We start from the raw sequence: 11831 nt of genomic DNA, 5'->3' as shown, positions 1-11831 counted from the left end.
TTACATTTTTGGGAAATGGTGTTGTTTAGTGAAGTGCAAACTGTGGTAATTTGTTTTTGGTTTCTTCTATGTAGAGTAGCAAACAAAGAACAAGAAAATATATACTGTGGTGAAATATCTTAAAAACAAACATAAGATGACATTCTATTATGTCTTCAATAGCAACCCTCACAAATAACGAAACAGTACTTGGAGATATTGAAAGAGAAGGAACCGGCATCTTATGCAATGTAATGGTAATCGACTGTCAAGAATCAGTGCAGGATTACTGGTAAAGAAGAGTAATATCTAAACAACAATAGCTTTCATGAAGTCACGCTGTCTCATTACAGAACAGCCTGTCATTTGAACATTGTTGTTATATACTGAAACATCATCAGCTTCGGGTTGTCAAACTCATTTATTATCCTTCTTCTAATCATTGGGAACATAAAGGGAAACAATAAAATATTGCTCTACCAGATCCACAATGCAAGGCGCCATGAAAGTGCCACATATATCTGCCACTGGAAGAACATACCAGCCTGCTAATGTGCTTTGACATGGTTATGTTACATGTATACTCCTCCATTTGTTGATAATGATAGGATGACTCAACCAACCACATGACACGGCTCAGTTTGTTATTGGCTCTGCCATGCATGAAGTTTCCACATACTGTTGTGGACCTTCCATGATAGATTTGGTTGCTCATCTAGTTCTGTCAAGGTTTAATAAGAGTGCACGGTTAGTCTACACTACCTAGACATCATCACTGTAAAAAAAAAATCCACTGTAAAATAACAGTAATCTACTGGCAGCTGTGGTTGCCAGCACTGTACCGTTAATTTACAGCTCTTCATTTTTACAGTATGTTACCGGTATTATACCATGTGGTAACTCATTTCATTTCAAACCAATTGCTTTAAACCATTCAAGTTTTAAAAAAGCTAGTGTTTATATGGTGTTAGTACAGTGAACTTATTTCATTTGAGTCCATTAAGAAGAAATGTTTTTTAATATAAAACCGCAAATATTAAAGTGTAATAACAAAGCAACCAAAACATGGCTTTTACTCACATCTTTGTAGATTGTCATTAACTAGCAACAGCACATATTTATATAGTAAAATACTTAGTAAAGAGACTGTCATTGTAGCAGCAACTCCACAATTACTGTCTTTAAATAGAGCAGCAGAACATCAGTGTTTGTGGCTCATCATTGACTGAAGCACGGGCTCTACTCTCCAGCACAATGGTGACCCAATAAAACTACATTAAACTAACAGATCTCTCTTGTACAAAAACAGATTAATACACATTAATAAATATTTAGTCTCCTTATCAGTACATGACTTTGCATAACTTTTTTTTCTATAAACATTCACTAATATTTTGGTGAAATTAACTTGAAATTAACATTTGTTAAATCTGACTTATGTTTTACAGTATATTGCTATTTTTTCCTTGAATTAACTGTAATCTGGCAGATCTGGTTGCCAGCATGTTACTGTTTTTCTGTTTATTACTGTTAAATTACACTTCATGCTGGTTTTTCTTCATCTTACATCTTTAACCCTTTAAACCCCACAACAAAATCCTGTTTTAAATGAACACTTATAATGTGTCCACAGTACAGAGTAACACTGAATCAGTGCTGAAGTTAATAAGATAATTCTGTGATTAATTGATGATTGTGCATTAGTGATGAACACCTGCTGTTAACAAGCAGAATCACTGAATGAAAGAGAAACACAAGAACTGCAACTGACTTCAGCCATAGCTTTAGATGAAATCAAATGAAATAAAAGTCATTAAATCTCTCAAAATCTGATTAAACAACTCCTAAAACAGCATCACCAGCTGCACTTATTACCAGACTGACTTTGTTTCTGTCAGATGTCTACAGAAGATCTTATTGAGAGTTACAGAGGTTTAGATTTTTTTTTTTCACTACCATGATGGCGATAAGTGTTTACTTTAGTTGGGCTCTTGAACCTTGACTTTTTAACATTAACTTTTCTTTGGCTACTGTAACAATGTGTTTTTGAAACATGTTTGTTATAGCAAAAAATCTAGTATTGTTGTTTATAGATTGATAAGTACAATCATCCTCTTGCTCCTGATTCACTGATTTTATCCGGTGTCTCTTTTCTTACTGGATGTTGTTACGAGAGCAAAAGAACAACCAGTCAGTTATGAATGACATCACATATTAAAAAAACAAACAAACTTTGTTGTAATTTAGAAATATACATCAAGAATCAGCATATGAATCACAACAATGGTGACTATCCACAAAATAAATAAACATCAACTCTAAACATCACAGAACACTACTTAAACTCAACACAAAAACAAAAATAAAAGCATAGTAAGAATTCAAGAAAATAAGTGGACAATTCAGCAGCAAAATTCATAAAAGGGTGAGTTTTGTCCTCATTGCTGAGATTCATATGCTGGTTCTTGATGTCTCTCTTTGAGTGTAAATAACAATAGTTCAAAATATTTTAAACTCAAACTGTTTTCAAATCCTTCTGGTTGTCACAACACTGATCAATCTCATACTCTAAATCACTGGGAAAATCAAACAATATAACTCACATCTTTGTAGATTGTCATTAACTAGCAACAGCACATTACAGATGTCTGTAACGTAAGATGCCTACGACAGCTGATCTTCCTTGCTGTGACAAACCATGTGTCCCCCCATGTTCGAGAAACTGCAATTGCCTAGATGGAAATCTGGTGCAGTCCATGAGGATGAGATGCGCTGTAGTATTTAAAACAGCTGGTGGCTACAGAAGATACCGACTGCTATTTGTAATATATTTTAATATACCCCCATCCCATTTAAAAAAATAAATAAATGGCAACTTGGGGAAAAATCTTAATTCAACATTTGTAAAAAATGGTTTAAATGCATTTAGGAACAAATAATGTTACACAGAATACTGAAGTGGGTTCTGAACAGGGAAATACAAAAATTAAGTGTAAAACAAGTTACTGCATTTTTCCTTAAAGCTCCTTTTGCAGTTATGTTTAAGAAAATGATCTGTTCCATTTAACTTGTTTGAAACTTAAATAATATGAGTTTAATAAATCAATAATACAGGATAAGTTCCGTTAACAAGCTTGTGTAGTACAAAATCAAAATCTGTTAAGGACAATAAAAAGTAATTTGTATAACATAACATCCTACAATATTTTTATGGAATTTTTTCCAATCATGATATGCTATAAAACTCAGTTTCAATCAGTCTGAATACAGCAAAAACCATCCAATCCAGGCAAGTCATGATTTAACACTTTTTTTTTTTTTTTTTTTTAGAATCACAAAATGTTCAAGCAAATCTTTACAAAACCATCCATTACATACATTTTTACTTCAAAAACCTCCCCATTCTTAAGGAAAATTCAAACAGATGGTACTAAAGTAAAACATTTCTGTCTATAAGATAAAAAAGGAATTTGTGTCATGAGGGGGTAGGTTGTTCTGGAGAATAATTACATGTATTTTTTTCCCTCTTCAAACAGAAAACAGACAAACACTGAAAATGAAAGCGAAGATGAGTTTTTGAAACATAACCTGCAAGTTCATAACTCCATATGTCCATGGGATCAGGTGTTTAAGGTACTGGTTTATGAGTGTACTTTATCTCTGAGGATGTGAGTGCTAATAAAGAGGGACAAAGAACCACAGTCAGTGTTTATGGCTCCTGGGGGTTGACGCTGGGTTTTGTGTCCACTTTGTGCTCACTGCTCTGGGCAGAACCATTGGGAACACCAGTCTTGGACCTCTTGGATTCAGGAGGTTTGCACACTGGGTCACTGGGAGGAGATGGTCTCTCTATAATAAACAAATATTTATAAATATTTATAGACAACGTGCACAAATATACAAACATATAATTCACATGCTTCTTACACAAAAATTATCCCAAGTAATGATAGCAAAATATGCGCAAATAAGATTAAATAAGGTCCTCGAGGCAACTCAAAATGAGACGGAAAAACTAATGCTCTTCTAAAATGGAATTTTTATATAAAAAAAAAAATTGTATATGCATATTTAAGCAAATACTTAAATTTTTTTTTTTTTTTTTTAAATATCTTTACATACAAAGCAAAACCTAAAAGAAAGAAACAAATGGGTCTACTAACCGTGCTTGGCTTTCTCAGTGGAAGATGGGGTGACAAAAAGAATGGAGGATTTGGATACAATTGGAGTCAGTGAAATTCGTCTGAAAGAAAAGGACATATTTGATCTGTAGTGCACATTTTTTTTACTGCTCAGATCATGGATTAAGCTGTAACACTAAATCTACATAAATTCAGGGATACATGTATGGGGTGCCATTACAGTCAAACCAAGAAACTCTATTAAAGTTGCATAATTACTGACAATTTTGTTGTCACAAACACTACTGTTCAAAAGTTTGTCTGAAAAAGTTTTTTTTTTTTTTTTAATGCTCACCAAGGCTGCATTTGTTCATTTAAAAAAAATGCAGTAAACAGTAATATTGTGAAATATTATTAAAATTTAAAACTAGCCTTTTCTGTTTTAATGTATTTGAAAATGTAATTTATTCCTGTGGTATCAGAGCTGACTTTTCAGCAGACGTTATTCCAGTCTTCAGTGTCACATGATTCTTCAGAAATCATTCAGATATGAAGATTTGGTGTTGAAGAAACATTTAGTCTTATCAAAGGTAAACAGTTTTACTGCTTAATATTTTTGTGGAAACTGTGGTATATTGTTTCAGGATTCTTTGAACAGAAAATTCAAAAAAATATAATATAATAAAATCTTTTGAAACATGCGTCCTTACTGAACAGAAATATTCATTTGTTTAAACAAAAAAAAAAAAAAAAAAAAAAAATGTACTGACCCAAAATTAGTATTAGCATTTGGTTAAAAAAAAAAAAAAAACATGTAACATCAGATCATACTACAGAGGTGTCGCCAAACCTAGGAGTTGGTCCTTTTGGAGTTGAGGTATTTTTGGAATTGAGGGGTCCAAGAGGAGTGCTGGGGGCTGTAAGAGGTGTCAGGGGTCCTCTGCTGGATCCAGGGGTGGAGGGAGCAGATTTGGGTGTGTTGGGGGCAGTTGCAGGTGATTTGGGGGCAGTTGCTGGTGATTTGGGGGTGCTGGGTTTGCCCCAGCCCTCCAGGGTATTGAGTGTGATCCTTCTGGGCTGAGGTTTAGTTTGCAGTGCTTGAGGTGTGCGTTTCTCTTCTGGAACAGATACGCTGGGGGTCTTGGAGGACGCAGGGCCAGCAGATCCCTCTTTCTCCTTTTCCTGTGCAGCTGTGTTGGCTTGACGAGGGACCGGGGAAGCAGTCCTGCCATTGGCTGAGGGTCTCTTGCCTTTCTTCTCATTAGCAGAGGATGGGGTCACCATCTCCAGTGGAGGTCGCTCCTTCAGTGGAGTGCCCAGCTCACCTTCCTCAAATGACACGAAGGAACAGTAGCCATCAGTGGATGAGACAGCCAAGACAGAGCCATCACAAGACCTGTAGAACAATGTTCATAACAGCAAATGTGTTAGTCAATAATTGTTATTCCCAAAATTATTCTAGACTCTTGATATCTGCATTTTCTATAACCTGAACAATAAGACTGGTTGGTCAATTGCCAAGGATTTCATCACAGATAAAAGTTAATCTCAACAGGCTCAAGTGTTTCAGGCTACCCTCTTCTGTATGCATTTGTGACTCACGATAAAAGACAGGGTTTGGTTGCATTGGCTACATAGAAATTATTGTGAATTTCCCAAAAGCAGAAACAATGGCCATGATTTAAGTAAAACACATAAAAAACGAGATGGGGTGAGGGGGATTCACTTAATCATTCCACCAAAATGAGTAAAACCAAAGAATATAGTTCTGATATGCAGCAGAGTCTGGCAGGGGTCAAAGCCTAAAAAATTAAATAAAAAATTCAACAGCACCAATATCACAAGTTTCAAGAAAGAAATCCTCTTCTGTCATCCAAAAACAAATTCCAGCATATTCAGTTCAACTTCAACAATCAAGTATGAAAACCAATTCTAGTACACCCCAAAAACCAAATCAAGACTTCGTAAAAAAGGTCCCCTTTATGGTTCTGCCGAGGCCATTTCAGTCCCCTGACATGAACCACAAGAAAACCTAAGCGGAGAGTGTAACAACATGGAATTGGGAAACTGAAGGATCTGGAGATTCTGTAAGAAGGGGTGTCTGATCTCTTGTCAGGTGTTCTCCAAAATCATCAGGCATTATAGAAGACTCAGAGTTGTTATTTTATCAAAAGGAGGTTGCAGAAAGTATTGAATAAAATGGTGCCATTAATTGTGGCCAATGTGCATCATTAAAAAAATCTAAATGAGATTTTAAAATAATATAAAATTTAAATATGTAAAAATATATAACATTTAATAAAATTATTTTATTATTGACAGATTTATAAACAAATACTGAGTCTTATTTATAAATAAGACTCAGCTTATTTTCACATTTTTATGTTACCAAATACACTTGGTCATTTCAGGCATGCAACATTCGGACGCATTTTGTGGACAGAAGAACCTTCCTCCTATCACCATGTAGAACAAACCACAACTTAAGTCATAAAAACAATACACAAAACAAGTCTGTGAAACCTACCAGCTGAGATCACTCAGCGTGTGATAGTGGATGTTGGACACGTATCCAAACGGCAGCGTCTGTTGTGTATCGTAAAAGAAGATTGAGTCTTCTGATGCAATCGCAAAGACCAGCCGATATGGCAAATTAAACGTGTTTGACACTGGCTTCAGTGAACCATCTGTGGAACATAAAAGAACAGTACTGTCTTTCCAATGCATGCATGTGACATAAGTAGAACAATAGTTTGGGAAGGGTATTTGTGTGTACCTTCAGCTCTTTTTGTCCTCAGCTCATAGTACACGGGGCTGCAGCGCACAGCCAGTGTGGCTTTAGATGGACAGGGCAGATGAGCAATGGGCCTGATACACAAACACATATCAAACACTAAGCATGGTTACACAAATCTAGATTGTGTTGGCAGTTGGGCCAAGTGTTGAAAACTAGATCCATTTATCAAAAAATACAGGAGTCCCAAAATTGTATGGTTTATTTATACCACCGTTCTGTAAGACTTTATAAATGTTTTTGAAACAATCTTGTAATGTTCAGCAAGAATGCAGTTATTTCAGTAAAAATGCATAGTAATATTGTGAGATATTACTACAATTTAAAATATCTATTTTCTATTTGGATATTTACAATTTCAGTTCAATCCTGTGATAGCAATGCTGAATTTTCCGCAGCCATTACTCCAGTCTTCAGCGTGTCATGACACTTCAGAAATCATTCTACTGGTCTACTGGACTAATATATTGTGGAAACCGTGGTACATTTTGATCAATTTAATGCATATTTGCTGAAGAACCCCATGCATTAATCATTTGATTGGCAGTGTATATGCGATTATGCATAGCTTTACAACTTAACATACACATGTATAAAGATTACGCTTTCGGGGGAAATAAAAGTCATCAAATAAAACACAAACCTCTTAAAGCTTTTTCTAGAGAATACGTATGTTGTGTTTGTAATATTCTCTCCAGCCTCGACACACCCAGCTAAAAAAAAAGGGGTAAATAAAAATATTCTTTATTAAGGAATGTACATGTCAATGGACACCAGGCCAAAAAACACACTGTGAATGTTGAATAACGTTCTTAAAAAGTTTGTTATAATAACCACTCTCACATAAATTGCATAAGCATACACAGTATACACATGTAAAAAAGAAGAAAAATGTGTACCTGGTGCAAGGAGGAATGACCCATCTGGTGTGAATGTGAGACGTCTGAAGAACGATCTCATGCTGTCATCGTGGAACATTCTGTAGTTCTTCACCTGCACAAAGGAGAGTAATTTATACCACAACAATTAAAAAAATAATTAAAACTTAGAATCTACTTACTAAAAAAAAGTAAAAACAACAACACACTGTTATTGATGTAGATAATCCCTTAATGAATAGCAGCTTTATAAAAATAAAAAAAATAAAAAAAAGACCAGCTGATTATAACAGTGGCACTCACCTCTCCATCTGCAGCGGCGGCTGAAGTCATCTTACTCACACAGTAAGCTTTTTTCCTGTTGTGAGCATTGTACACACGCATCACCCTAAGAAACAGAGATTTTACATGCTATCAGTATGCAAAACCATGTAAAAGTTTTATTCTAAAATCCTCATTATAAAACTCGTCTATGATAATCTGTAACGGCTTGAAATTAAGCAATTAAAATCACACACTAACCTGTCGCAGCTTAATGTGCTGATGTACTGTCCAAGTGGGTCCCATGTTACTCCTTGCACATAACTCTTATGATCATTAAAAATGCACATCTTTTGACCTGCAAACAAAGCAGGCACTGAATTCAATAACCACAAAACACCCAATAAGTTTCTGCTCAGTTATGACAGTGAATGTTGAAAAAAAAAAAACAATTCACTGTCAATTTATCCTGACACATATCACTTCTATAAAAACAAAAATACGTATGGAATTCCTTAGTCCTGCTTGAGGTTTCATACCCTTGTTGACATCCCACATGATGGCAGTGTTGTCCACAGAGCCCGAAACCATGAAATTCCCATCGCTGGTCCATGAGATATCATATACATCCTCAATATGTCCCCTAACAAACAAAGGCAACAACATGAGCATTTAAGATTCTACAAAAGTAAATGACTTAAAGTTGCAATGAAATGCAATTAGTGGCAGATATTTTCTTTAATATTCTGACATACATAAAAATAAAACAATAATAATAATAAAAAAAATAAAGGCCGGGGACTTGGTTTATGCATTGGTTATTGATTGGATGGAGGCAGATCGAGTGTGAGCTTGCAGAAAAAGGCAAGATTTAAGCGGACTAAATAATTGAAAAAGTCTAGCATACATTAACAGAGAGAAGTCTGTCATTTCACAAGAAGACTTTGACATTTTGACTAAAAATTACAAATCTTGAAATAACAAACAGACAATAAAGTCATTAATATCATTCATTTAATATCATGGGTCATGGGTAATATCACTTGGCAGTATGTCACTTCACTCATTTAGAAAACAGATCATGTGAATTTTCATTTCATGCCATTTTTAATGTAAAAGACAGCGAAAGGGGATATTTTAAGAAATAAAAAATAAATAAGACCTCAGCGTTTTGACGACGCTCCAGCTCTCTTTATTGAGCTGATCATCTTCGTCTTCTTGAAAGGTCAGGGTTTGTTCAGGCTCCTTATTGTCATTCAGTTTCCAAAGCAAGACCGCAGCATCTTGAGAAAAATACATTTAATTAAATCGTTTAAAAGCACTATAAGCAATTTCAACAAACTTACCCGGGTAATGATCTGACTTTAAACTCACCATCCCCTCCAGAAGCCAAGACCTCAGCGGTGGGTGAGAACCGCACTACGTTCACTGCTTTAGTGTGTCGTGCCAAGTTAGACAAAAACTCAACAACCGCTTTCCCATCAGGCCCTTTATCCACACGCCACATCTAAAAGAGAGCAGCTCTCATTTTATAATCTGTAATATATCATAAGTGTTAACTTAAAGAGCTAACTATGATGTATTAAGTGAAGGCAGAGGATCTCTTAACGTTACCCGTACTGTGGTGTCCACCCCAGCTGTAGCGAGCCGCTGTATCTTTCCCTCACCGCTCTGCTGGAAATCTAGACTGTACACCGGCTCCTTATTATGCCAGGCAATCTCACAGGTTACCACCTTCATCCTGACACCTGATGGACAAGGATAGAAAGAAATACAGATATTGTGATCATGCATTAAGATGAAGGCAGGAATATGAGGGAAATGAGGAGGGAAAAAAAAACTGACACTGGCAAAAGAAAAGAAGAAAAAAACACTTATCTTCACAAAAGTAAAACACTTTTGTCACGTTACTGAAACAGTGGATCTGAAAGCATTGCTATGATTCTATAGTAAACAACACTAACACTGAAGACATAATAGGCTTAAAAGTACATCATTCATGAACATAAAAACAAACTATTCAAAACTAACGTAGTAATAAACGTTCTCGTAAACAATGACATTAATGTGGAACAAAGAACTATTACCTTGGATTATAAACGAATATTACAGCGTAATACGGACCTACTCATCTAACACACGAGTACTTATATAACAGCATGTAATCTTAATCAATAACAGATGAAGTCACAATTCGTTTAATTAAAAACTTACCAGTTACCTCGATAAGCAAACTTGCAAAAGTTGTAACAATTGTTCAACACAGTTTCTCTGTGTATCTCTCCCGCTTTCACCCAAACAGACGCCTTTCCCGCGCAGCTTTCCGAGAATAAGCACTTCCGGTTTCGAGGGCTGCCAGATCCTACAACAAAAATCCGACGTTGGCCTCTCACTGCGTCCCAATGTGCATACTATCCACCCTATCTGCCCTAAATAGTCATGTTTATAGTATATTAAAATTACTAATATAACATATAATTTAAGATGGATAGTATGCACATTGGGACGAGACTTTTTCCCATTCTTCTTTTAGTTTTATGGCGGATTAAATCTATAACTTTCCTGTAGCTCAAATATTAGAGCATGGCGCTAGCAACGCCAAGGTCATGGGTTCGATTCCCAGGGAAAGCAAGAGCTGATGAAATGTAAATACTGTAACTTGAATGCAGTGTAAGTCGCTTTGTATAAAAGCGTCTGCTAAATGCATAAATGTAACTTGTTAGGCGCATACCGCCACCTACTGTACCGGAGTAAGAAGCATGGCCTATGATTCGATTATAAGCTATTACTTTACATACAGTGGGGAAAATAAGTATTCAACACTTGAACTAAATGTTTATTAAACACATTTCCAGTGCAGCAATTCACATGAAATTTTGACCAGATGGTGGTATTAACTCAAGAAATCTACATAGAAAAAAAATATTCAATATTACAATCCATAAAAAAATGTTGTGTTATAAAGTGAAATGACACAGGCAAGTTTTTCCAGTTGAGAGGTTAGTTTACTCAAATATTTTAATTCTGTCTTTTACTAATCCTCATTTAATTTCAAACCCTTAAGACTTTGGTTCATCTTCAAAACAAAAGTGAAGATATTTTTTTAGAGATTTCTGTCCCTCCACTGAATCTTTGATGATTTGATTGTCTTCTGATATGAACACTTTATACTTCCAGAAACGTTGGGGTATTTTGTTATATGCAATAAGAACTAGAATTTGTAATTTTGGTTATTCTTTTTAACAATTATTTAACTGATAAAAGTTCAAAGAAAAGTCTTCCAGTGTTTTCAATTACCAATCATCATGGACTTACTCTCCTCTTCATGATGCACTATGTTTTCAATAGGAGACAGATCTGAACAGCAGGCAGGCCAGTCATGCACATCCACTCTGTGTCTACAAAGCCATGCTGTTGTTGCACATGCAAAATAAGTTAAAAATATGAAAAAATATGAAAAAAAATAAAAAATTCTTGCACGAATAATCATGGACTTCCTGGGTCGTTTTGATGGCTGCATATCTCTGTGGAATCCCAATATATGCCTCCATGTCAATTGTACTGTCGCACATATGCAAGTCAGCTGTGGGCTTGCATGTACCTTGATGTACCACAATACAGATGTTGGCTTTTGGACCTGTCACTGATAAAAGTCTATATGGTACCTTACGTCTTTAGTGCAGAAAAAATAATGTATTTTTTCCCCAAAAAAAATCAATCGGAAATGTGGACTCATATGACCACAGCACATATCTGTTCTCTCTCCCTGTCTGCCTCCATCTCTTCTTTGTCCATCAG

At 35.5% G+C, this 11831-nt stretch overlaps 1 protein-coding gene across 3 annotated transcripts; it reads right to left on the bottom strand.

The window, feature by feature from the left end:
• Window positions 1-2794: 2794 nt before the first annotated feature.
• Window positions 2795-10728, bottom strand: LOC306876629 (chromatin assembly factor 1 subunit B-like). 3 transcript variants are annotated; one of them, XM_079427951.1, is made up of 14 exons: window positions 10248-10728; window positions 9648-9781; window positions 9408-9540; window positions 9196-9316; window positions 8573-8676; window positions 8295-8391; window positions 8076-8160; window positions 7794-7887; window positions 7538-7607; window positions 6877-6968; window positions 6628-6787; window positions 4951-5496; window positions 4143-4222; window positions 2795-3828 (listed from the first exon to the last, which is right to left on the bottom strand). In XM_079427951.1, exons 2-14 carry the CDS (start codon window positions 9771-9773, stop codon window positions 3689-3691), a joined length of 1848 nt encoding a protein of 615 aa, XP_079284077.1. In that variant the 5' UTR covers window positions 9774-9781; window positions 10248-10728; the 3' UTR covers window positions 2795-3688. The 3 variants fall into 3 exon arrangements, with proteins under 3 accessions (XP_079284077.1, XP_079284078.1, XP_079284079.1); XM_079427952.1 differs by having other exon boundaries at window positions 10255-10698; XM_079427953.1 differs by having other exon boundaries at window positions 9654-9781; window positions 10248-10357.
• Window positions 10729-11831: the final 1103 nt, after the last annotated feature.

This window comes from Barbus barbus, assembly GCF_936440315.1.
Source record: "Barbus barbus genome assembly, chromosome: 11".
NCBI classification, from domain to species: domain Eukaryota; kingdom Metazoa; phylum Chordata; class Actinopteri; order Cypriniformes; family Cyprinidae; genus Barbus; species Barbus barbus.
The sequence above is the reverse complement of the archived record's forward strand: the minus strand, read 5'-3'. Positions and strand labels throughout refer to the sequence as shown.